The sequence below is a fragment of the Amblyomma maculatum genome, chromosome 5 (genome assembly GCF_055883805.1).
Source record: "Amblyomma maculatum isolate TAMU_Amacu chromosome 5, ASM5588380v1, whole genome shotgun sequence".
NCBI lineage: Eukaryota > Metazoa > Arthropoda > Arachnida > Ixodida > Ixodidae > Amblyomma > Amblyomma maculatum.
The window spans coordinates 127,792,576-127,819,965 of record NC_139348.1 but is presented as its reverse complement, the minus strand read 5'-3'; the positions used below and the strand labels follow the sequence as shown (position 1 = coordinate 127,819,965).

General features: G+C 44.0%; 2 protein-coding genes across 2 annotated transcripts; both read left to right on the top strand.

Annotated features, from left to right (window-relative positions):
* Positions 1-391: 391 nt before the first annotated feature.
* LOC146189516 (putative sodium-dependent multivitamin transporter) lies at positions 392-19,382 on the top strand. The gene is made up of 11 exons (XM_084605290.1): positions 392-447; positions 1,130-1,252; positions 2,548-2,802; positions 3,930-3,995; positions 6,196-6,247; positions 10,810-10,877; positions 12,796-12,953; positions 13,305-13,445; positions 13,997-14,126; positions 15,301-15,389; positions 19,235-19,382. The coding sequence occupies exons 2-11, from the start codon at positions 1,142-1,144 to the stop codon at positions 19,380-19,382; spliced, it is 1,218 nt and encodes a 405-aa protein (XP_084461416.1). The 5' UTR covers positions 392-447; positions 1,130-1,141.
* A 3,328-nt stretch (positions 19,383-22,710) lies between these two features.
* LOC146189515 (uncharacterized) lies at positions 22,711-27,390 on the top strand. The gene is made up of 4 exons (XM_084605289.1): positions 22,711-22,757; positions 24,231-24,331; positions 26,040-26,134; positions 27,130-27,390. The coding sequence occupies exons 1-4, from the start codon at positions 22,711-22,713 to the stop codon at positions 27,244-27,246; spliced, it is 360 nt and encodes a 119-aa protein (XP_084461415.1). The 3' UTR covers positions 27,247-27,390.

Genomic DNA, 27,390 nt, shown 5'->3' with positions numbered 1-27,390 from the left:
TGCAACATCTGTTTCTGCACAGCGCTCTCATTGCTGACTTGCCGTTTCGCTTGCGAAAAGTGACGTCAGAATGCGCTCCGTTCCAGCTGCTGCTGCTGGCATTGCACCCGCAGGAAGAAAATGTTTTTTTTTTTTGCCTTCACATATGTGCCGGAAACTAACTGCACAAAAACAGTATGAATCAGAGGCTGGAATCATTTTCAGAATTCGAAGCTTGTGCCGCCCACAGGCTCTCTACTGACGAGTGTACCCGCTCTGACACGGTGAAATTGCCGCACCAAGTACGATCATCAGCAGAGCTATGCATTTTGTGCTGTATCAAGTCCCTTCGATTGGATCCATCTTGCTTAACAGGACGCACTTGGCTATTAATTTCATTTGCAGAGAAATAGCAACGAGGAGAGCTTGGACGAATACTCGCGGTTCATCAGAGGACTGTGCAGGCAGGTGGGCTCTATAGTTTGTTGTTGTTGTTGTTGTTGTTGTTGTTGTTGTTGTTGTTGTTGTTGTTGTTGTTGTTGTTGTTGTTGTTGTTGTTGTTGTTGTTGTTGTTGTTGTTGTTGTTGTTGTTGTTGTTGTTGTTGTTGTTGTTGTTGTTGTTGTTGTTGTTGTTGTTGTTGTTGTTGTTGTCCAAATAACGTATGGCACATACCCACAGGGGGGGGGGGGATCGACCAAGAGTTAAGTAGCAAAGAACTTTTTTGAAGTATACTTCCATGTGATAAGAAAAAAAATATAATGTGATTAGAGGGGTAGAGGAAAGGAAACAAAATGGAAAAAAAAATACAAAATTAAAAGTTGTTACACACACGGGAGATTGCAGATACAATAAACGTCCAAAGCACCTACTTCAGCCGCTTCAAGGTTAATCAATCTGTGCAATAACAGCAGCAGGCATTGGAAACGCTATTCATAAAGCCGGAAACTCGCCAGTTGTATTATTTGTCGCTTATTTCGCTGAAAACGACGAGTAGAGGTTGGTCTAGATTACTCGCCTCTCCTCACCATCTACGGGGAAAAAGTACAGTAAATCTTGTTTATTAAGAAAGCGAAAATATAAACTAGGGCCTTCTTTGTCAAGCAACGTTTACTACAAAAACCTTTAGTCTAAATGCGCTCTTTTTTCCAGGAAGAGAAAAGCATGGCTGACTCGGAGAGTCTCGGCCCTGCAGACTGCGCTGTATTTGCTGTGCTCACTGCCTTGGGTTACCTGGTCGGCCTCTACTTTTCTTTGGCTGGTCGCTGCAGAAAGGTAAGTTTCGCTGTGCGGGCGGTGGCTACAATCGCCCTGCTTTTGTTGAATAATCGATAGTAACGTTTATTTATTTGTATTGCACCTAACAAAATAAGAGCGTCAGAGATCTTAGGACTTAAAAACAATGGTATCAGCATCGAAGACACCGAACTCTGCGCCGTAGTCTCAGAGAATCTGTTCATTTTCCTCCATATTCTAGACTTACTTGTGATTTCATGGATCATACAAGCATATCATTATCGATACCTAAATGGGATTATTCTCGCATCCTCACTAGCCAATACTCAAGATATTGTTTATCATGCGAGTGAGGCCGATACCACATTTCTGACACATCCACGCATCGCAGAATTTAGTACGATAATCCTCATTTTTCTCCCCTTCGAACGCAATGTGCATATCTGAAGTCGGGACATGATCCCCTACTCCCCAGTATTCGTCTGAAAAATCATCGCCTTTGGGTATACAATGTTTCCTCTAATTCGTTTTAGAAAGTTTCATTTCTGGCTTCGAGGCAACAACAATTGCTGATTATTTCGGCACCTTTCCACTGGTTGATTAGCATGGGTTGTTATGCTCTCCGTATAAAAATTAAGAAATATAAAAAAGAAAAGGCAAGCAGTCACTAGAAGGGGCCAAAGGACATAGCATTCACAGGCCAGAATTTTCTTACCTACGCTACAGTCGTCACATTCCAAAGCGAGGAAAACGCAACGGAATACAAATACCTCAAACCACGACAATGAAGCGAACGAACCGACTGACATTACTGGCCAACAGATATTAAAGTCATTTTCTTTAATAATCATGCATAAGTAAATGATAGCAAGTTATTTAGTCGTCACGGGCACTTTGTTTGCAGTGTCATCGGCTTTAAAGCAAATACATTTTTCCGTCCACTAAGCTTGAACAGAGCAGCCCGATATATTTACATTCGTGAACTGAGACGAGATGCGTTTAAAACTAATATTGTGCGGTTGCAAATAAAGAAAACATTTCCATCTGAGAACTGCATTCACATATGTCATCATGCTTCCATTGTGCCAAATGGTCCAATTTGCAGTTAACCAGATAGGTTCCCGCGCTACGCTTCTAAAGAGAAACAAGGACGTGAGACATGTCACAGAAAAAAATAAGGCATAATGTTCTTTACAAGGTCTATAAAAGCAGGCGCATTCGTTTCTATTTACGCTCACAAACAGACATGCAACGTGAACTAAGATAGTTGTCCTGTTAAAAACCAGAACCTTGTGGTTCGTAATGCGAGTTTAAAACTTGCTCCCTGATTACAGGCGCCAACAAGTGGGAGGACCAGTCCTGAGATGGAGGCTTTTCTAGGCGGCCGCAGACTGCCGGCCTCGGCTCTCGCGGTGTCGGTCCTGGCGTCTGCAGTGAACGGAATGGCTGTGGTGGGCTTCATGGCTCACTACTACGGCCACGGCTTCCACATAAATTGGTTTTTGGCGTCAATACCGATATCGGTGGCCATCGCGTCCACGGCACTGGTGCCGCTCCTGTACAAGCTGCGGGTAGCGTCCATTTTCCAGGTGAGTATGCAATTTATTCCACCTCCAGAGAGCAGTATGTAAAGCAAATATCTACTGCTACCACCCCGTCTCAAAGTGGAGGCTCCTATGTTCCATCCATCCATCTACACAAGGACATTCGTTGCGCTGCCAGGAACCAAATATATTTCTTAGTTTGGTCGATGTACAAAGGGAAACCGAGATATGATGCATTTCAATGTAAGCTGCTCGTGGTAAAAGGAAAAACCCACTGCTCGGTTTCAGTGCATAGCAAAAAACTGGGCCCGCTTGCACAAAACATTCTTAAGACTGTCTTAGCTAAGTCCAGACTTAACTGGAGTCTAAAGAATAGGCCACTAGCATGGCGGCTTAAGACTGGAGTAAAGACTGGGCTTCAGTCCTGACTTGAATAAGTCGCTTGTATGATTACGACTCTAGTGCTGTCTTGGTTACGACACAAGGACGCCAGGTGTCTAAGTAGAGAAATTAGGGATATACAGGGATGCGCTGGCACTGTCCCTGCTTTAAGATGTACACATTCCGTCAATTTTGCGTTGTGTAAAATCCGTGCCATTGCTTTTTGCGGCATAAGATTGTGTTACGAGGAAAAATGCCCCAAGTGGTTGCTGAGGCCGTTCTGGGAAGCCACTCTGGTGAACATGAACCCAAAGCGTTCTGAACACGAGCCGTCTTAAATAAGCTTGGTCTTTCTAAAGACACCATTTAAGTCTGGACTTAGCTCGGACTTTATCGTGCAAGCCGGCCCTGATATTAGTGAATCTGCACAGTTTTCGTTTCTAGAATGCATCATCCCGTAACTATCGATAACTCATATAACTCTTTACAGTTGTGAGACGAAGAGACGTGAATGCAATGGGACCTTACGTGATGTAGACTGCGGTTTAACGAGAGATTCAGTGTTTTAGTGCGTGCCAAATCAAGACTAGTGCGCGATAAAGTCTAACTAAAATTCAGCGTCTCGTCAATAGCCATTATAGAAGCCTTTCAATTCAGTCACGTGGTACTGCTTTCTTATTCCTGATATGTAGTGCGACAGCGTTCATTGGGTTTCAGCAGTGCTCATAACTTCTTTACACCTTCAAAAGTAAATTTGTACTTTTACTTTTTTTTATTTTCATGAACTCAAGTACTTGAGGCTGCGTTTCGACAACAAGGTCGGCATCACCGCTTGCTTCGTCTACTTCATTTTCAGTGTAAGCAGTTTTGGTAGATATTTTTTAAGGCGAAAGTCATTATGAGTGCGGACAGGATTTGCGCGTCCGCGGTGGATGTCGAGCCGTCATTGTCGAGAAAGGAATTGATTGATAAGCAAAAAAAAAAAACTGATTGTATAATTTAGAATGGGAAAGCTTGCCTCAGCGCAAAATTTCGCTGATGTGTATTAGTTAGTTGATTAATTAGACCCAAGCACGTCGGAAATCACTCAGACGTCAAAATAGCCAAGGGCGTCGATATAGTGGGCAAGCATCAAACAGCCACAGAGGCCGAAATTGTGCAAAACACCTGTGCAACGCTTGAAAACGAATAAACGTTGCAAAACTTTAATGTCAGGCTTCGCATTGCGTTCCAACATCAACAACAGTCAGTCAAAAATAAAAAGGAAAAAGTATAAAATGAGACCAAGTAAAAACATTAAAAAAGATCAGAATAAGAAAGGAAAAGTAGAAAGAGTAAAACGCAATTAAAGAAGGAGCAATAGAGCAATTAGGAGGTCCCCCGGACAGTTTATACTTCGGGACCTCCTTCTGTAATACTAATAATCCATGTACATGTACCTCACAGTGAAAAATAAAGATGAAAATAAAGATGAAAAAAAAGTAATGGAAACGGTGGCTAAGTGAGTGAGGAAGCGAATAAAAACACGCCATTTCATCTTACAGGTATCGCGAAGGTAACAGATCTTAAGCGATGAATGAAGAAAAATCAAAACTGTGAAGCCTGCCTGTTAATCGCAGCAATCAAGGAAAGATGTTTGAGCTTATTGGTAATCCCGCGTTGGTATTTCGCAGGCGACTGCATTGTGGGCCGTCTCGCGTGTACGTTTTAGCACCTCAACGCTCACATGCACACGCACCGGCCCTCGAATCTCAATGCTTTCGGCAAACTTCACAATCTTTAGTCTTAGACGCCGTCACGTTTGCAACGCTGCATTTTCAGTATCCTATGGCACTATGGTCGTCATCACTCTGTCATGCTGGTCACTCGATGCTCGAGCAGGAGCGTGGTACCCTATTAGCACCTGTTTTAAGAGAACGTCACGTCGTGCGACAAAAGACAAGTAGATAACCGAAATGCAAGTAAACCCTGTAATGCCGGCTTCAATTTTGTTTTTCTGCAGATATGTAACAAGGTATAAAACGTGCTATCTTTTTACTCATGCTTCCCACGCTGCGTCTCTCTGTCAACTGCCATGTAGATTCTTCCATAGAGATCCAACCACCACGCCTGCTCATCTCCTGCCCCCGCAACGCAACATGGATGCTTCGGCGATCCCCGCCACCTATACGGCCATTTCATTTTTCACTTCCACATTTATTTCCACCATCACGGCGCCATTCAGATATTCATGCGGAAGTGGGACTCTTACTGCACGTTTTCTTTCCTTTCTGTCCTCCTCACTACGCCAGCTGTGGCTTTGCTCCTCTGCGCCGTGCGCTGACCAGTCGAGATGATAGCGAGCGTTGCTTTGCTGCCACTGTACCCGGTTAAATGGCAACGCAGGAAGTGAGACGGTTCAAACTTCCGCTGTGAAAAACACATTACCTGACCACCTTTAAAGCTTAGCAGCATATGTGCAGCAGTAGGTAACACTGAACACTAGCTAGAAGTTTTTGTGCGTGCTACTCCCCCAACTCAACTTATGTAATGTACTAATTTGCTAACATGTTCATCCGCTTCGGCGCATTTCTGCACGACTTTTTTAACATGTTCAATCATTCCTATATCAGCCAGACTAAGGATCTGCATTAAGTAAAAGAAATGAAAAGGGCATACACCAACAATGCAGAAGTGCGAGTCAAAGCACATGCTAAGTTTGATAAGCACCAGCTGCAATCATTTTTGACCGCCCCGATATGAAAGGGTGACTACAACATTTTATACTCTTTATATTCACCATTGAAGAGAGTCATGTGCCAAAGTGATGTGAGTTCGCTAAATGGTTAGGTTCTGGGAGGCAAGCCGAATGGAACGGGGTAGGGGCGAAAAGAAACAATTGACGGAAAACTTTTCTTTCCATCGCTCCTCAGCATAGAATATATTACTCACATTCAGAGATGTAACTTTAGCTTAGAAATTATTGTTCTATTCAACTTTTCTCTTCCCCTACACAACGTCATCTTATATTGGGAGAGAAAAGCTGCGTGTTTCAAGAATAATATTTACCAACCGCAGCAAACCCTGGGAGCAGTGGCCATCTACAGCGCAGCTATAGGGATCTCAACGAGTACGTATTTTTTATCTTGTATTTCTTTGCTCACTTACGCAAATCCTGTTGGCTTTATTAAGCTTAGTAAACGCTATTAAGCATCAATGCAACAATTGTTTTATTGAGTACACTTTTACCTAAAAGATAAAGACACTCTCAGATATTGTTTGTTTTCTAGTGCGCACAATGAAGAAGCGAATACCGAAGAAATATAGTCATTTTCGGAAACGCTAACGTCTACCGAGGGTGTTTGTTGTCCGAAACATTGCTCTTAGCCAGAGGACGTTAACCCGCATTTTTCCCTGAGGTATTTTCAACGCCAAATCACCCCGCTAGTGTCTAATAGGTGAAACTTTCGTTGCTTCCTCGGTACGCCAAATCCAGTACACTCCAAAGTCCCTACTCCAATTTTTATGCGAGGCCGCGCGGACTCCCTTTTCTGAATCAAATTCCTTTGATATGCGCATGAATTACAACTTACGCATACCACACCAGCCTTGTCCTTTGTCCTTGAGATGTATGTTAGCATGGCGTGCCGCATTTGTGTTAGCTCATACCTGCGAGAATCTCTGCGAGAAGACTCAAACATCTGGAGACATCTCTCAGGCCTCGTATTACCCTTCTGTTACTGTGCAGGCGCGTGAATGTGTGCATTACGTCAGTCGATACCTATCATCTTACTGTACTTATAACGTCATCTCCCATCTTCACTCGCGCCCATTTTTAATACTTTCCTCTCTCCCCACTCCCGCAGCAGACTAATACTCTACTCAACGTTCCTGACTTTCTATGTTTTCGCACTTTATTTCACGCTGACAATTTGTACCATCATTGACGTTACAGCCGGTAGTGGAGAGTCCAGCGCGTATTGTAACCCTTGCTCGCCAGCTGCAGCCATGCTTGAGAAGCAAGCGCAGTGACTTCATTGCGCATATCATTTGCAGTTGCCACAGTGTCAACTGAAATAGAACACAAACCTCTTCCTACATAAAACGTTTACGAAGTAAAGTTATATGTCCGCTGACACTGTCATATTAAATGTGTCATATCTTTGAAGCCTGTGCTTATGTTATAGTCACTGCTGTCGTAGTGCGTGCCAGTGTTTCCCATTTGCGTTCTGTGGTCTCCTTCAGCTGTAACAATGCTGCCTTCATCATCCGACCACAAATATGCAACCAAAAAAATACATGCAGAAAGAAAGATTTGCTTATTCCCCAGTCAAGAAGTGAGTATGCTGTCATGTGGCACTGAAGGCTGGCTGGTACTTAGAGAGGCACGAAAGGCTTTTAAATGAATCTCTATATTAGGCAGAATTTAAGCCGTAAACAGCTACACAACACGGTGGTCAATGCGGCAAACCTTGTCGGCAGGCGTCTCAAGATGAGTACTTACTGCCTTTGCCAGAGCTCAAATTAAAGCTGACAAGAAACAGCCCAAAATAGCGCCACCAAATGCATTTTGAACAATTTCAAACAATTTCGAAGCAGTCGTGCATAACTGCAATTGTTCAAGATAAATATCCATGCCCCAGTTGCGGAGCTGGTTCCAAGAGACAACGCCGACGACTACGGCAACGGCAACGGCGACGCGAAACGCAGGAACGGGCGCCAAGCAGCTGCGCTCTAAAAAATCAGCCTGCCATGACATTTGAATTCACGTTATCCCTATGCCAAGGGCAACAGCTGCCAGCACGAATCACTCCTTTCACATGGGAGGGTGATATAAACAGCCTGCCAGAACCGTTTGCATTCTCGTTACCCTTACGACATGCAGACACGCTTTTTGAAGCGTGATCATATGTGTGGGTTGGTAGCTTACGCTCTCGCGTCTTACCTTTAAAGGATGAGCTTAAGTGTCGCCTATAAGGTAACACCTTACACTGACAGGGCGTGATATATGTAAATAATGTAGCAGGCAAAAGAATCTTCTGCCGTTGCTTTTGTAATTCAACTAGGGTTCACCAAAGCTAAACCACCGCCAATTTTTTTTTATTCTGAATTTTGTGCTTGTATTTATTTTCAGTTGTCACTTTGCTTCTTCAGTCTGAACGGTAAAATTTATTCCGTCAGTATTATGCCGGGTACTGTATTATAAATACCTATGATTGATAATGACAAGATTTGACGCACTGATCTATTGCATTATAAAACATAGAGAATGCACTAATTCCTCGAATGCACTATGCCTACGTAGCGCATTGCGAACTGGCCGTGCAAACTCGGAAACTAATGTCGCTTTGTAGCGCAAGAACCGAATATCGCCGGTCTCGTACGCAACAAGCATGCTCACACATTACAAGAAAAAAGTACAATGAATTTAGACACTTTTTGCAGCAACCTTGCGGTCGCAAAAAGAGCGCATTCCCATTCATACACGTACGCATTCTTAAGCGACTTCTCAAACTTTTTCCTGCATTGTGAAAGCTTCCTTTCTCTCTCTTTCTGATTGTCTATTTCCGTGAATGCATGCTCTAGTCTACTAGTATTTGTCTTTGTCACTCTCACATTCATGCACTGGATGTTTACCCGAAGTGCATAGACACATTTCAAAACCACGCACACTACAGCTGCTCTGTGACCGTGAAGCACGCCCCCGATAACCTATATTTAGTAACGCGGTGTCAAGAACGGTTAGTACGCGTGACTGCAAATTAAAAAAAGATCGAAACAGATTCGCGCATTCGTGTGCGTCCGTTTCTGTTCGACGAGAGCAGCTGCGCGCAAAGGAACAAAACAACGCAGCTGCAAGAACGTTTGGTTCTCTTGTTTCGCCCTATCGCGCTTAAAAAAAAAGGCAAAAGAAGCTCAATTGCATTTTGATAAGTCTCGAGTTTTCGCCTTTTTGGAACTGTTTGTTCTTTGTGCCTCACACGCCATAAATTCCGTTAAAACTCAAAATTCCAAATAGCATTCATATTATATTTATTTACAAAGTCACTGACACTAGGGTTATTGCGCAGCTCATCAACTTGCGTAGCAAACCTCAGCAATGTATACAGCGTACCCAGTGAGGTTAGCAACATCGGTCAAGAGAAAGCGTACAGCAAATTATATCCAAACCATTTAGCCTGTTGTTGAACGCAGCTCACGCACCCAACGCACATACGAAAAAAGGTTGCAATCATTACAGACACAATACCGAGAGATGACTGCAGTGAACCAAAGCGTATCAGGCTGGGGATTAAAGCCTCCATCATTGTTTTATTGTCGCCAGGAGAGTCGGTCCCGCTGGGAGCGTGGTAAAAAAAATGTTTGTGCGCCAATATTCTCAGCCTAATTACCGTTCATAATTTGGCGGTACAAGGCACTGAATCTACAGCTACAAAAATAACATATTGGACAGCACAAAGAAGGTAAACCTACATTCACTGACACTTGCCTGGGGCCCAAAACACGTCTCCAATTCGCGGGAACCTAAGGCCGGCCCACGGGCCTTGCTATTGTTCACCTTTGAATTCAAGCTTTCCTTAACACCTCAATGGGTGTTAGGGAAAGCTTCCTAACATCTGAGGTGTTAGAGAAGTTTAGGAAAAGCGCAGGAAGTTTCTTTGACATACTGGGGGCCTAATGGTGGGAAGTTTCTTTCACATACACTGGCCTAATGGTGGCTGAGTTATATACCCGCGCCTAATCTTTGTTGCTACGGAGGCTAAACGTAATGATGTCGGCATTCTGCGGTTAGAAAGCAAAGCATACCGCTCTAGAAAAGTCGGACTAGACGTGGAAACCTCGTTTACCGCATGTCTGCTCATTTAGGTTTTTGCTTTGGCGTGTCGATCCCTACAGTATATTAAATAATAAAAATGAAATAAATGGCAAACGTAAATGCGATCCACCGTCGATTTGTTAACGGCGCTTTTATAAAGCACCCAGTAAAATAGACAGATAGATAGATAGGGATGAAGATGGAAGGCAGGGATGTTAACCGGAAAGGCCTTCGGTTGGCTACCCTAGTCTGGCGAAAATGGATAAGGGGAATAAAGAGGGGATGCTAAAAGGAGGGGAAACTAAAAGTTTTGGCGGTTTCATGCATAACAGGCACCGAAAACAGCTGCGAAAGATTGGACGTCAAAGTATGCTCGGTATCGGGGTCGGTGCATGGCCTCTTGATGTCGCGGAAGCTTGGCCATGGAAGCTGTAGAGACCACGGTAGATTGCTTATTCTCTAGGGCCAAGAGTTTCGTAAATTTGCATGTACAACTCGTTTTTCGGAACTTAGCCTTCCTATTATAGTCAATGGGGCGTGACGCCTGGGCGATGACTCGGCGACAACCAAGTGAAACCTAGTAAATCAGACTATACTGCATCTTTATCTAAGTTTAGCGGAAAGTACCTGCTCACACTCACGTATATGTACGTGGAATAACTTTTATTTATGCATGTAGACTACACCTCAAGGGCCACAGGTATGGGGTATTACATGCGTAGCTATTGCAAGCTTTTATAGTTTTTGCTGCAAAAACGATTTCTTCCAAGTTTGGCATGCAATGTATGCCATCTTGCTGAGCATTCAATGATCGCATATCAGCTGGTAATCATTAAATTGTAGCCGTTAGCTCTTTTCGTCTTCCTTTCTTCTAGTGTTTCCGGTGCCGCTGCCGTACTCGAACGTTGCCATTGGTCTAGCCGGCACAGTTTACACAGCTCTGGTAAGGCTATTTATGCTCTCTATATTTCCTGAGGTCAACATAAACCGTATGCGGGCAGAAAGGCATAGATTCCTTACTGTTCTACAGTGCATTTTGTTTGCAGCTATTTATTCTTCTCTGAGCAGTCCCAAACCAAGAAGTCACGTTTAGGAAGAGATTCAGTTCTCATTTACTCAGTGAAGCAACGACACTATTCAGCAACAAATTTATTTATGTCCCTTTTTTTTCTTTAACCAAAAAGAGCTGTAACAGATGCACTGCATCTATGCTCCATGACAGATTTTCTTTCGCTGAAACCAAAACCTACATGGTCGAAAGGCGCCTTATGTTCTTTACGAAGCGTCCCCGCTAAGGTGACACCGTCCTCTTAAACAATAGGTTAGTAATATTCGTTCCTTGAGACACATCCATTACTAACCTACTTGAACAATAATTACTGAGTTATTACTGAGGCGACTGTGAGATATTAAAATATTTTTACATGCATGCGTATGGGAACAGTTAAGCTTTTGATGTTTCGTAAAAATCTACTTTTAAATGTTTTGCAGCGCCCATAGCAATAAATTAAAACTGCCGCAAAAAAATGAACTGGAGATTAAATATATGTGTCAGGAAACTGGGGAATTATTACAAGATATTTAATTAAGAACACGTTATTATAAATGTTTTAAGCTTCCTAGAAACTTTCCAGCGCTCACAATTTGGACTATCGATGAACATCTATATTGTACGTTCTTAAATATTGTGACGTAGCTGTGGACCAATGCAAAGCACCTAATTAACGCTTTATTAGGAATAATCTAAGCCTCTAAGGTATAGCAAAATGCTTCTTTTGAAGCCTTTTTTGTTCGCTCAAAATTAATAAGCAATGGCAGTGTTCTTTTATATTTGGCACAAAAGAGAAAACAAAACAAAAGCTTGGCTTGAAGAAGTTATACAGCTTGGACAAGCTGTATAACTGTATAAAAATTCAATACCTGGAATGATGGTATAGTTCACCGATCTAAAACAATATTCAACATATAGGAAAAAAACGAGCATGATAGCAACTGCTACCACCCTCTTTCAAAGAGGAAGCTCCTACTTTCCATCCATCCATCCATACAGTTGAGAGAACGGAATCACGCGGCGCCGCCGGCATTCATTAAGCTTATATCACCGTCATTGGTCATTTCTCTGTTCTCCGACTTGACGCCTCGTAACAATACGTTACAACCTTATTGGCAATTTGCAATATCGAGTGTGCTGGGAAACAATGTTTTATTAGAAAGAGTTCTTAGCCCCGTCCGATGCCAAGGTTCCACGGACGACCAGAGCTAATTGCAGGCACAAGAACAACAAAAATAGCTCTACAATCAGCCTGAAGACACAGTTGTATATTCTCCACTTTTGTACACTGCATTTTATCGCCAAGAAAAACAGTCGCGGAATACTATTTAGCCCAGTATTTCAATGCGCATGCCTTGATTTAGCAGTTAACCGCTGCTGCAAGGGAAGGTTACGAAAAACATTCTTGCGCTGTCAAAACCCATTTTACTTTACAACACATTGCCCTCGTTGCGTTCATCTACATTCCAAAATTTCAGCATCAAATCTGTAGCAGAATCTCTTCGCCTCACCAAAATTGTCTAAGCTGACATGAGTTGACATTGGCCTTTCTGTTTCTTGAATCATTGAAATTCAAATGTAACCAGTGTTCACGGCAAGTAATCCTACATGTAATTTCCCAGCCGTGCATAGCAAGTCAAAACAGGTTGAAGTTCCTGATTTCGACAATCAGTAAACTGTGCAACTAGCATAATCGCTTAAGCAGTTTTTTGGACCGTTGCTGAATGCAGCCCCAGTAGGTTCCTTAAGTGGTGTACAGTTGCTGTTTGTGCGCATTGTTTTTTGTTGTTGTTTTTTTTTTGCATCGCAGGGAGGCCTACGAGGCGTCGTTTGGGCGGACTGTGTGCAAGCTGTGGTCATGCTCGCTTCGCCTTTCGTGGTCATTGGTAAAGTCGTATATGACTCGAGCAATGCCAGTCCACCACTGAGGCCACTTAGCGACTTCAACTTTACAAATTACATGTTTAGGTACGACAGAAATATTTTTTCATCCACTCCTGCTGCGCCACAACGTTCGCACAAAATTACGAATTGTCACTACCATACAAACAAAAGAGGCCGTTTTAGACGCTTTGTTTTTGCTCTGCCATTTGCTAGTCTGGATTGCGAAAAAAAACGAAGCATATATAGCATTAACTACGTGAGCAGTTTAGTTCATTGAATCATTATTACTCTGTAACATCGACTCAATTTCAATAAGAAAAATTATTACTACAGCGGAGAGCAGGCGAATCCTGAAACCCCCTCCTAGAGCACAAACTGAACAAAATGGCAATGCTTATGGCATGCTCTTCGCTCAATAAATACATCAAATTTCAGGACAAACCTGGATTTATCGAGTGACGAAAACTTATGGAGCAGCCTGGCAGGAGGGCTCCCTTTTGCTCTGGTGCGTACCGGATTTGATCAGATGGCGGTGCAGAGATTCATAGCAGCAAGGACACTCCGAGAGGCGAGATGGCACGTAGCATCCTTATTATTTTGACGCGAGCGATTTTCATCTGTATTTATTGCTGCCAAAGGTATCAGGCATGCGGCTTATCAGTTTGCTTGTAGCGCGCAGAATGATCTAGGCACGAAGGTTTCTGTTTGTATATGGGCATTTCAAAGCCGCAGGGCACGGCTCTAGCATTATCTGCGTTGCGCAAGAAGCGCCGACATATATCTAGAATGATTACGTGAACATTCGCATATGTTTCCACAATGTTCCAGTTCGTGCTAGACAAATTGTGCGGATTTATTTAGATGTTCCTTCACCGACTTTAAATTTAGCGCTGACGAGTGCAACGGGCTTCGTAGTCTGACGACCGACGAGCACGCTTGCTGCCCACCGAGTTGCTTAGTTCTTTCGGGCGCCAGTCAGCCTGCTATATCGTTTAAGTGCAAGATCAGTCTGCTCGTTTGCTTTCTTCGGCATTGTCACGACCACGTGATAATATACCGCATCAAATATATGAACAGTAAATTTAAAAGGCGTTTTTTGTTTATGCCGACTCTCAATATCGTTTTAGGATATCCGTCGCCGGGCCGTTTAGCTTCGCGCTCTTCCAGGTATTTATAGGACTGGGATCCACAGCCTTGATATACTGGTACCGGGACTGTGACCCGCTGCTGGCCGGTGCCATAAAGACCCAGGACGAGGTAACTGACACCTATTTGATGTGCGTCTATCATAGCCTGAGTCGCTGTGGGACGTTAAGCCTCATAAACAAATCATAAACAAACCTATTTGATGTGTGTGCAATAGCAAGTGCCGAGAATGCAGTACGTTTTAAGTGGTAAGAAAGCATGAGGGAGAAAATGTCAACTGAGGTACACGATGGGTGTATTAGGAGTCCCGAGCAGCTAATCGAGATACCTTGATCTGTGAGCACATCGCCGATGCGAACGAATAACAGCAAATAAGGACGCCAGCGAAAAGCACGCCGGGAAAGTGCGACGTACGAATCCATTCCAGCTCGTCCCTTTCCCTGCTTCTTAGTGACTTTGCGATAGGCCTGCTACAGTCACGTAGCAACATTATTACTTCTTGTGCAGATGTGTGTTGTCCTAAGAAGTCTCAAGGCAGGATTTATCGCTTGTGTATTCTCTAAATCGCACAGCGTTGCAGAATCATGAGAGCAGCCAGAGTGTCTATCCACATTATGGCACAGCCGGCCATCGCCTCACAATTTCGACAACCCCGTCATTGAAGTCATACCTTCTGGCCCATTCGCACAAGGTCACTTGCTAAGATAAAGTATAAAGGCTTCCGGTCTTACTTCAAAGGGGCAGTAGAATTGCCCAATAGCCGCCAACCCATTTCAAAAGTAATGCTCCAGTATTCCATCTACCCACCGTAATAACAACGAGCATTGTAATCCCGCCCTCCCTTTCGTTTTGTTTTATGGCATGATGCTTGAACCATCGAGGGCAGAAGTACCGTGCATTCACCACTGTCTGCGCTAGTCGACGCGCGCAATTCCTTTTAGAAAAACTTCGTCAGTTGCGCTTCACCATAATAAAAGGCAAGCTTGACGTTAGTCGTTTCTCGCAACGAATACCTTGCTCGCGTCACCCCCTATTACAGCCCACAATTTTGCGGAGGTCGAACAACAGGTTTGTATCTGCCAACACAAATCGAGCTTTACAGAGAGCCTGGTTTTTGGTACATCTACCGCAGATGTAATAATTACTTGTAAATTCACAAGTCTTGTTGTCGCTCATGCGCTGCGCTCTAAAGGCAGCTTACTGCTTGCATCAGTGGCACTTCCTCAAAGACAGAAACTTCTTTTGCCGCTATTTATTTGAACGGACTTTTTTATTTGTTTCACAGATCGTGCCATACTTTATACGAGAGCGCCTCTCTGAGGTCACAGTCCTTCGGGGCTTGTTGCTTGCTGGACTGCTTGGCGCCTCCACAAGGTAATGCGCATCAGTTCGTTCAACCGGGTATGGTTGTGACACAATGTATACATCAACATATTTGTGCTATTATGCAATTCTTCATAACTATTCTTCGCTGACGTGCTGAAACAAACAATGGTACCTACAAGTATCCCTCTGCTTAAAGAAAAAGGCCATATAATCAACAATATTGAATCAGACCAGACTGATAGCGTAGCGAACAATTTTATACCGGCGACAAAATTATATTTGCCAAGAAATCGAGCGAAAGCATAGTGCATGACGTGCCGCCACGCGCAGATGTGTGCTACTGCTGTTTTGTCGTGTCTACTGTGTTTGATTGCCAATTATTATTTTTCAGTCATTTAATTATTACCGTAGAAGTACCAGCAAAGCAACTGGGCGAGCGTAGCCTGGAGTAGGAACAGTCCGTATTAAGACGCACATAGCAGACGACAGACCAGAAGGCTGGACTAAATACTAGTTCAAACTTTCGCTTCGCATTCTGTGAAGTAAGGCTGCGTGTGAGTGCAAGCGATATTGATTTTTATTTTCATGCACAAACAGGCCGTCGTACACGCAACAGCTAATCGGCTGAGTGTAAGCTGTAGTGTTCACACTACCAGGAGCCTCTGAATACACTGTTTATGTAGACGCGGAGAAATCCGAAGGAGACAATTCTTTTGTGGCCATGCACGCCAACAGCTCGGGCAAAGCATTAATGGCAGGTTCTATAAAAATTAGCGGTGGTTTAGCTTGTGGTTAAACCTGGAGTTACGCGAGAGTTACCTTGCTTGGTTTGTGGGGTTTAACATCCCAAAGCGACTCAGGCTGTGAGAGACGCCGTAGTGGAGGACTCCAGATATTTCGACCACCTGAAGTTCTTTAACATACACTGACATCGCACAGCACACGGACACCTTGCTTTTCACATCTATCAAAAAGCGGCCGCCGAGGCCGGGATTCGATCCCGCATCCTTGGGAACAGTAGTCGAGTGTCCTAACCACTGTACCACCCCGGCGGGGCTCGACAGCTATCTGCATGGCTACTTAGGTTCGGGTTGAAAGTAAAGACGGCTTTCGCACATAGTAGTTTACTCTATGGTTTCAGTTTATTTATGCCATTGTGGGCACTTTGGGCCACTAAAGTGCGATGAGGGGAAATCGCGCGGTGGTCTTAAGCCCTCCCCGACGAGACCTCTTTCTCTCTGTTTTCACTCCTACCTTCGCTATAACGCGATAGCGTAAGCCACCTGCCAACATATAAAGCCCTGCTTTGATCGAGCCTTACGAATGTGCCTGCGTGGCCTATGTATAACGTGAATGCAAGGTTTTGGCCGGCTGATTTCGATATCCCCTCCCGTATGAAAGGAGACCCCCTAGTTGACAGCTTCTGCCACACGTAATGTCAGGAAACCCTACATCCAGTTAGTGCTCGGCCATGTCAGCTACCAGCTGCCGCCTACCACGACTACTACTACTTCTTCTCTTCAACGGCTCAAGTTCAGTGTACCCACTGCCAAGGTGCGACCACAATGAAAGTGCGATCACAGCGAAGAAGTGTAGTGAGTACCGCAGTGTAGCCTTCGCTCCAAAAACAAAAAACAGCTCAGTGACGGTGGAGAAGGAAAATATCGCCATGGCAATGGCCAGCACCAAAGCTGTCGCCATAATTAGCGACTCCAAAGTCGCTAAAAACAATTTCGCCAAGGGCATGATCTGCAAGGAGTCAGAACCAATTCTACGATATCAAGACTGAAATTAAAGAGTAGTAGAACCAATTGCTTGACGGCATGCTCGGAGAACAGGGAAACGAGTTGGCCCATGGGTTATGGCAGCCGACCAGGGAGTCAGGTTAGATCTTCCAATTTCTCGAGAGACACTATAATATTGCTTCCCAACTACAATAATCAACTTAAGCTAGAAAGGCGGATATATCCTCCATGAGACAAGAAGTTCTGCAAAAGGCAGGAGGTAACCTGGCGTCGGCTCCAGACTCGAGCCTTCTTTAGCCCTTTGAAACTAAAACGTATGTACCCAATGCAAAACAATTCCACTTGCAAAGAATGCGTCGATCTCGAACCGATCTAGTATAATGCCAACATATGGCTCAATGCCGACATTATTGTTTCCCAATGACTGTATTCCAATCCAATCCGAACGTAGTGCTTGCACACAAAAATAGGAAGGATTGCTTTACTCTAACGGCGTGTTTCTTCCGCACATCACAGTGGAATTTTCAATAGCCATTTTTGTAGCGAAAGCTACGCTAGGATAGCGAGCGGCGCATTTGGGGTAAGCTAAACCATGCGCCGTAAGCATGGCATCTTGTTGTTCTGAGCCACAGAAGAAGGGAAGAGGGAAGAGAGAGAAGTAGGAAATGAAAACGACGAAGAAGAAACTGGTCAAATGGAGCAAGGAGATATGGACGACGCCAAGACGAAGAAAACAGAAGGGAAGAAGACAGCGGGAAGAGATAGAAGAGGAAAGAGAAGAAGAAGCCGGTCAAATGGAGCAAGACGATTCAGAAGACGCCAAAAACGCGCACAGAAATGGTTTGCTGCTAGTACACCGGCGACGAGAACGTTCGAGTCTGGCTTTGTGAACAATCCGTTTGGTAGCTGTCGCTACGGATATCCGGGATTAACTGAGTTGATCCGCCATCAGTTTTATATGTTACACGGGATACTAATTGAGGGCATCTAGATTCTAGGTGTCTCAAATGGTAATTTGCTTTTTCCGGCGCTCTTCGCGACACGTGCTGCGCGAAGTGCCGCCAACAAGTGTTTTCCTTCAATTACAATCGATCTGGTGCTTGGTGTGCTTAGCTCAAAGCAGCATAGCCGCATCAAGTATTTCGTGTCTTTGACATGAAAGAGCAAAACTGGTTGCTGGTCGCCAAAATATCAAAATATTGGTTTTATGCACCAGAACTCAAGTCTCTACTTTGCACTTCCATGGAACTGTAGTTCGAAGAATCTCCCAGAAGATTCCGTCTAAAACCCTATACAGCGTCATAGCTTCCTTCGATAGCGGCTTGGCGCGGAGAGCTCCGTCAGTAGCTTCTGCTTGCTAAATACCTGTTTTGTGTCAGTTCGGACTGCGACGAGGTGGTTCGAGTCTTATTTCCAGGCAGTTTCCATCAGCACAATACATCGACTACCAGTATGTGCAAGGTTCTTGACCTACGTGGTTCAATCTCAATTATATAAGGGTGTAAACTGGCTACAAGATATTATCCACGAGATGCTTAACTTTCTGCCGCATTACTACATTCTAAGAAATAAGAAATTCACTTACTAACCGTTGCTCACAAACTATACCGGTGAAATGCAGGGGAGCTCGCTGGGTATGCAAGAAGCTTTTTCGGCAGTGCGCATAGCATGCCTAGTTCGAATGTTATTAGCAATATACTCTACTGCAATCGCTGAATCTTGCTCGTGGTGTGTAACCTTCATCAATGAAACGTGTCCCAAAGGAGGTCAGTGTAGCCTTTTATCGGTAGCGCATGCCGTCATATTGCCCACACACGAAAAAGGGAACGGCAAATTATATATTGTAAAGCATTGCACAGAAAACACAAAGTAACTTGAAATAGCGGAGCGCACGTCTCTCTCTCTCTCATCCTCTACTTCCCTCTCTCCCTCTCTTCTTTTTAATTTATTTTCATTTTCTCTTCCATCTCCTCTGCTCTCTCTTCTCCAGCAATATATCTTTGTCTTGTCGATGTTCAGGCTCCAGTCACGTGCTCTGCAGTTAAGGTCCGGTAGTTTTGCTTCCTTTTATATTCCTCAGTATGAAAAGCTACATGCAGTGACGTTGACGATGATGTTAAGCACTCTTGGCTTTCTCTTATTTTGCAGCACGGTCTCCTCCGTGGTCAACTCTCACGCAGCCATTTTCTACATTGACGTAGTCGCACCATTCGTGAAGATGGACGAGCGTAGAGCAGTCATCGTAATGCGGCTCCTGGGTACAGTGCGCAACCTTTTCCTGCATCTCAGACCTTGACTGTCCAGCGACTTCGCAAAACCTAATTCCTGTTTTACGTACTGCAGCGTCCCTTTATATGCAGAACCAGGCTCAATTGCATTCCGTGAGCAGTGGCTAGGAAAATCAGTACTTCCATAGCACGTGCGCTCGCCTAAGAAATGCAGCTTTTTCTACCACTAGAGCTCGAAAATTACAATACAAAACAAAGTGAAGTGCATACAAGAGAAACTTGCTGTTAAAGATAGTTGGCTTCACTAAGAGGATGCATTATTAGCTCTCCAAAACAAGAACGATGCAGTGTTAGACGTAGTTTTTCTCAAGGGGAAACGTGCAACAAATGTGGCAGTCCTGAATAATCCTTAACAAAACGGCAAATATTGTCTATACTCATGGCATATACGAGCGGGTCCTAACAGGCAGAACGAAGGCAGCGATGATCAGCTAGGCGTCTACAATCACCGGAAGAAAGCTGGTGGTGGAGTGCTTGTCAAAAGTAACGGCGATCCTGAAAATAAACCCTGAGATTACACTCATCTAGTCTCGCCCTTTTCATATCGTCTTGTTTACACCAGGAAAGAAAGGCGGAGGAGAAGCGCTGATTAAGAGCAAAACTTATTCGGGAGCGGATACGAAAGATTGTGCTCATTTTTAAGTCACCTCACTTCTATCAAGCATGTTCTCTCCATTTTATGATTCTTTCCATCAGTTAATTTAATTTATGCCTACTGATTAATTTAGAAAGACCTTCTGTTTCTTCTATATATCTATCGTGTTCTTTCACGATTGTTAATGAAGCCTTTTATCTACCGAGTCTATAGAGAGCTTCCCCCCAAAATCCAGTCCAGCTACTGACTATTATTTGTAATGGTAAACTGGTAGTAAGCTCAGAGATGATTGTTACGGCGTAATTACTTAATATAAATAAAGTTTATTCTCTCTCTATCCCCCCGCTGAACATCTATATATTCGTGCTTTCCCCAGTGTATTTTTAAATCGCCAAATATTATTGCAAATTTATCACCAAATCTGCAACAAAGGTAATTCGTAAGTTCAAATCCAAGGTAATTCCACATACTAATATTATATTGTTGGGATATCTGATCTTTCCTCATACCTGCACATCTAGCACTGTCCGCATTATTATTCCTCGACTGAATGGCTGATTCATTCGTTTCTGTATTCCTTTTTGAAATCTAGAATAATTTGAGACTTACCGTCGACATATAAAGATAGCATGTCCACATCATCGAGTCGACACCTAACCTTGCTGTGTACCTGCATGTTTCGTTTCAGCAAAGACCACTCTGATATATTCTGAATCATATATCGCACATGTAACGACCGCATTAATTTTTTTGCGTATTTTTGCAAGAGCACAACCCTTAAGAAAATTAGCGTTTCCAAACCCCTTCGCCAAATGTTCAAGGTAGCTTCTGGGCTAAAATTTTGTTGGGAACAAGATAAGGTACTTTTTGAATTCCTAGTTATTATTTAAGAAAACAAAAGTATAAAACGAACGACATATAAGAACAACAAAAAGTTCCGCTCAGATTTTTTAAATATATTATGAAGAACCCGCAATTGGTCTTATCCTGCACAATCAACAACCCAAAAGTTATATTATATATACGTATTGACAAAAGGTTAGTGAATATCATGAGTTTTGAAATCTGTTTCCTTAAGCTGACACACTTAATTGATCATTATGACATCGACAACTTTTTTCTATTTTAGATGAGGCGGTAAAAATTAGAATGTATTATAATAAGGGCAAGATAATCCAACCCTGAAAAGTTTCTCGAAATATATGCAATATTTCAAAAGCTAACCCTTTAGCATCTCGCATTCCCCATTAATGAAAAACAAGAACAAAAACTTTTTCAGGATCCAAAAAAAAAAAAAAACAAGCGAATTTATAAATACGAATGGTTCCTCCTGCCTTCCTAGAATCCGATTGTATAATAGACCAAATATCGCCCCCCCCTCCTCCCCCCATTTTTCTGCCCCTTATATTTCAAGCTCTACAATGATTTCGCGCGCAACTCCTAATCCCATCAACTTTGATCGATGCAACCTTCCACTTTGAGGGAAGTACATAACTAAAGGATCAAAATGATCTAACATATTTTCGTTGTGCATGCCCTTCTTTAGAGCCTTATGTTTCTTTTTTTACAATGCGTTAGAACTCATTGTTGCTTAATGGCAACTTTTCACCACATTGCGACAGAATTGTCCGTGCTTTAAAATGCTGTATTTCACCTATTCTGATAGCGTAGCATTCAAAGTGGGTTGATTTACCCTAAGCCGCTGTAAGCCTTTTATGTATTTTTTATGCATCGTGTTTGTTCATGCCAGCTCTTTCTTTTTCTTTCCAGCGTTTGCTAGCGGCACCGTGATGACATGTTATGCTGTCGCAGTGCCTTACATGGGCTCGGCAGCAAGGGTGCGTTTCACACGATACTCTATATTATTTTTCTTTTCTGTCATTTGCTCACGTGCATTTCTTATATCTATAACGTCGCTCTTTTTCTTCTGCAGCTATTCATGGCCCTGTACACGTCCGCCTCAGGCCCGTTCGCTGGCCTCGTCCTCGTCGCTATCTCTTCGCCATGGGTCAACTCAAAAGTAGGCTTCCTGCGCTCTTCTACGTTCAGCAATGTAGAACGAGACAGGTCTTCTTCACTAGCTACGACATAATTCGGCTCTCCCGACGGGTTACGTGGTGTAAATTCGTGGGTCGTTTGAAAATTGTGTACAGTTAAAATGTCGTTAGGGTTGTAGCAAAACTTATGCGGGAAATGTTGCCGGAGTGTATGGTACCCATTTTATCTCTACACCATATAATTGTAAAAACGGCTGTAGTGGTTCGGCGAAGTGTGACACGTGGAGTTAACGTACTGAAGCGGCATACATGTTATATTTGAGGGACCGTAGCAGAGGTCTGAAGAGTACTTTTTACCACCGGGTGTTTATGTACAGGGTCGTCCACTTCTAGCTATAACACGGTCACTGCTTTCAAAGCAACATTGCGCCCGACGTAGGCATATATCGATGCAAAGCGATGCGAGAACAGAAGGACCCGGGCGTGTTGCTTCACATGGCCTGCCACTAAGCTGTATTGCTTGGCCGAGTCGGACGCAATGACGCTTTGAAAGCAGTGGCCGTGTTATAGCTAGAAGTGGACGAGGCTGTACATTGATTCCGCTTCCTCGAACGCAGTACCAGAGAGCATATAGAAATAGACGCAGTACAGCAGGCATCAGCGGCGTTTAAACAAAAGAAAAGGAGCAGTATCTGACACAATTCTGCGCGAACACCTTAACCGAGCTGTAAACAGTCTCGCAGCATGCCTAAGCAGCACGGCGGGGAAGGCTTCCGCCTGGAAACACAATAGTGAGCCAAACTGCCTCCTGAATTTTCCTTGTGTAAAAAGGTACTTAAGCTGACACCAATTATGGTTTACCTCGTTGCATTACAGGGCGCTGCGTGGTCATGCCTGCTGGTGTGCGCACTCCAACTGTGGCATGCTGTCGGCAGGGCTCTGTCCGGCGTAGGCCATTCCCCAATAATAGTCGGAACGCTGGACCGGTGCCCGCGACTGGCGAATAATACGGGCGCCATCCCTACATTTAACACAACTCTAGGCCAATCACTGGAAGAAAGGTTGGTAGCCTCTTAGAGCCCGTCCAAGACTGCAGCGTGCGTAGACCCTTCATTCACCTCTAGACACGGGTTCGCTTGCACGCACGCCTGCGATGTTATGCATTACCTTTTCGCCCGGTGAACTGATAGTGAAGGCAAGTGCTACGCCAAAATATTCCTCAGTCTTTGCTTGGGGATACATATCGATCCCTAGTCGCTCATTATTGGTGAAGCGATTGTATGCTCAAAACGCTTTGAAAAACAAAATTTTTCAGGTTGACTACGCTAGTGTTCATTTGATTATAACTAAAATAACACGCTTTTTTCTGTAAGCTTTGCAACTTCACCATCAACAGTCCCCTAGCATAATTGTTCCTTTTTCAGTTCATATCGGCCGTTCTGGCTCAAGCTTGGTCACATGTCTAGCACCGTGCAACACCGGCAGCATCGAAATATTAAAATGTGCATTTTTATCCTTGAGGAGACAATGTCTTAACGTATTCCGATCAAGCGGCGTGATATCAGCCTCGTAAAGCGCCGGTGGAACTGCCAGGGTTAGGCGTGTCACCAAGAGCCCGGGAGAAGATAAGGCAGGGAAATGCAGGGTTGCCGCGGCTACGAAGCGCACGTTGTTGTTGGCAAGCATTTAAATATTATACTCGCCTTTCTAGGTGGCGCTCACACGCAATATTGACAACGATCGCATCTGATGCTATTGCATATCCGCAGCTATACTTATGTACACAGCACAAAACTCATAAAGATCCTCATGCTACAGTCGGATTGCGCCTGTTCCAGCAAAACTGAAGCATTCCGTGTGCGCTGAAAACCATACTGGATAACACTACATGAATGCGCATCCCACACGTTAAACCTTCTTTGAAGCATCGCAAAAGTCGATCCAACTGTTCAGACATTACGCCATTTAGGGCCATTTGCACACGTTGGGAAAATAACGCCTTCACTTCTTTTCTTTGAAATATTGAGTAAGAAGACGAGACAAATGGTGTTAAGCAGCTGTGTTTATATCTATGAACGTTGTCTATTTCTGCGCTTTGCCACAGCGGCATAAACTTTATGAGCTCTAAATACTATACGCGTCGGTTCTACACAATACTTCTGAAAGTAGACATAGTGACTTAAGTGGAAACATTCGTCTGCCACTGTCCTGACGAAGTTTATGCCATGGCTTATCAATGTAAAACACTATATTTTTCCTTCCAGTCCGTACGTGTTCCCACTGTACCGAGTGTCATATTTCTGGATCGGATTCTTTGGACTCCTGCTCACGGTTGTCCTGGCAACTCCCTTGAGTCTAGCTACAGGTGAGTATTCAAGGCGCACGTGAGCCCTGTACTCATCGCGGTAGCGAACTTCATCTTAAATTAAACACGATGATATCGGAAAACGGACCATGTTTTGTAAACAAATTAATAAAATATCTGCTCCGTTTTTCACCCTAGCAAGGTCACCATTGTTAGTGATAATCAGACCACGAGAAAATAGTGGTCATTTTGTAAAGATATTGTATCACATGTATTAACTAATGTGAATACAGTCGCGAGTAAAAAATATTCGCATAAATGACTGGCGATGAGAGTTGTGATATCTCAACCTGCGGCACTGCTGTACGCAGGCATGCCTATCGGACCGTGCTCATTTTTTGCAGCGCGAGGGAGGGGAGGGGGTTCAGGAAGAAATATTTATCAAGCAAGCCACCACCTGAGCGTCGATGCTCGAAATCAGAGGACTCAAAACTCGCACCTCCACCCAGTGCTGGCTTCGGGTCGCAGTCTCATAACCCCCCCCCCCCCCCCCCCCCCATCTTTCATTTTCGTTCCTAGTCATGGCAGGACGGCTTAACACGTGTTCCTCTCCGTCCAAAGCTCACAATTCTGTCACCGTACCGCAGTGAAACTGTAGAGGCTTTAAGGCTCGGCAGAAATGCGCGAACCTGCGTCTCTACCTCGAAACATTCGACGCTTTGCCCGCCGTGGTGGCCCTCCAGGAGCCAGGAGCGGCAGCCAAGTTGACTAATTACGCGACGTTCCAGCAAGACCCTCTGTCGTGTCTCCTCGTGCACAAATCATACACAGGCACCGAAACTGACCTCTAACTCCACATACCCTATTCATACATCATGGTGAGGATCCTCCATCTTCGGCGATCGGATCCTCCCCTGCACGTGCTTAACGTATACTGCTCCCCAAAACTGAAGCGAGTGACCGCACTTTCTATACACGGCGCACATGAGCCAAGCATGGACTTCCCTTTTGAAAAATGCCGAATGAAATGGTGGTCTTAAAATCTCTATCAAGTTCATTCTAACTTAGGTGAAGCTCAGTGTCCCCGTAACTGAAATTGTACAACAAAGTTCACACAGGGTGCAACCTTGTTGAACAGTACAAAACCCATGTTAACATGAGCTTCATCCTTATTCGACCTTGGGCGGGCAACTCACCCCTTCTCTTGCCCTTATGCACTATACTCGGACCAGTCTTCGTAGCCTCAGTCAGCATCGCATGCAGGTGGCCACACCAGACCCACCTTTTACGAGAAAAACCCACCTCACCCGAAGTCAAGAAGTCTTTTTGATTAAGCTCATTGCCCATGCGGCTTACACGCCACGTATTATGGCCCGCTGGCGTCAGTATACGGAGAAAATGATTACGTGCCCCTACTGTACGACTCTAACTCGCGGCGGCATATCTCATCTACTCTGGGATTTCCCTGTTTTTTCTAGTGGACGCTCCGAGATCAAACCCTACCGCCTGAACTACCGTTCCCTTATAGAAACTGATGCTAACACACAGATGATATTTGCCAAGTATATGGCTCGCTTAGTAGACTGGTTAGAGCAATGTGATTCGAGTGACGACCTAAACAATGGAGATTCTGTCTACTCACCTTTATCCCCATGCATGGCCATGAGCCCTCCCATTCAATAAAGGACATTCAATCAATCAATCATGAGCTTTCGATCGCAGAACTGGGTTACAGCCGTGCTCAAGACTTCAACATTTTTTCCCGCAGACGGGGCTCAAAATGCAAAAACCAACCTTCGCCTCACAAGTACAATATTTCTCAAAGTATGGCGCTACTTCTGTTCTGTCCGGCTGCCACTTCAGGTGAGGTCTTCTTTGTTTGACTGCGATGGCTGACAAAGTGCGTTCAGATTCTGAAAATACCTATGCAGCATATGCATATTTCTGTTCACGTGGTCATGCAACATTCGGATTAATTTTGAAGATACTTGTCATGCTTCATTATTACGTTGAAATAATAAGGCAAATATCATTCAGTCTTGCACAGCAAAGACACCATGTGAATATCACTTACGCATCTTCCCAAAGACGCACATTTGAACCGTGATTCCTCCCGCAGTAATCCGCATGATCATCGCTACATGGTCCGCCCACTATTTTGCACTTGGTGCCTTTCCTTTAACTGCAACTGGCGGCCTTAAGCAGGATGTGACTTTGTCTATATTGTGGGATAAGTAAAGTACCTGGTTTGTCATCACATGTTTGAACACAGACTTCATCATCTTGACTCTCAAAGCGTTCTCAAGCAAAATATTGACAGCGTCCCTCCTCCATCCATTTCTCGCCCGTTTGTGCCTCTGGCCTGACCACCCTTATGGGTAGCGCTTTCAGAACTCACTTCAACAAGTTTGGCTGCATCCGTAGTCATAACAATGTGCGACTGATATGCCACGTTGCCACTAGCCGGTCACATTATAAATATGCGAGGGACAGACATGGCAGCTTCAATTGTTCCCGTCTACAGTTCCCATTGCGAGCCTTCGCCTACTCTCACTATTCACCGACATCCACCATGCTACTCGCTAAATCACTGCTCACTTTATTAGTTTCTCTCATATGGCGCATTATATTTTATATATTGAAGACATACTTATATGATCTGGTTAGTGATTTTGTTCTCATGCACGAACAACAAAGGTATATCCTAAGTCATACAATGCACTATGTGAAATATCTCCTGATATGGTCACAAACATAAGCTTTATGATAAATAATTAGTTATGTACGAGTGGACGAATATGTCCCGATGTGGAGTTATCCCTGTTTTCCTGCTTATATTTTGTGTTTTATTCCGACAGGTTGACACAAAAGAAAAGGAAAGGGGCGCTAGAAGTACAACGTGCGACTGGAACGATGATGAACACATGCCTCTTGGTGTCGAACTGATTCCCCACTGTGAGAAAGCCGGTTCCTGAAAGACTAGTGTGGCGCAAGGACCGACTTCATGGTGTGCCTGTGATAAAGGCCACTTTTGCGCTCGCTCTGCAGTTCCAAAGCTAGACGAACAAACGTCATCGAGGTGCTTCAAGTGTTTTTCAGGAAAACTATTTAATAAAGAC

Coding starts and splice junctions, on each gene's coding strand:
- LOC146189515 (XM_084605289.1), top strand. CDS start 22,711: ATGCCTAAGCAGCACGGCGGGGAAGGCTTCCGCCTGGAAACACAATA. Junction 22,758..24,230: donor TTCCGCCTGGAAACACAATA/GTGAGCCAAACT, acceptor TTTTCCTTCCAG/TCCGTACGTGTTCCCACTGT. Junction 26,135..27,129: donor CTGTCCGGCTGCCACTTCAG/GTGAGGTCTTCT, acceptor TTATTCCGACAG/GTTGACACAAAAGAAAAGGA.
- LOC146189516 (XM_084605290.1), top strand. CDS start 1,142: ATGGCTGACTCGGAGAGTCTCGGCCCTGCAGACTGCGCTGTATTTGCT. Junction 3,996..6,195: donor TCGTCTACTTCATTTTCAGT/GTAAGCAGTTTT, acceptor TACCAACCGCAG/CAAACCCTGGGAGCAGTGGC. Junction 12,954..13,304: donor TTTACAAATTACATGTTTAG/GTACGACAGAAA, acceptor ATCAAATTTCAG/GACAAACCTGGATTTATCGA.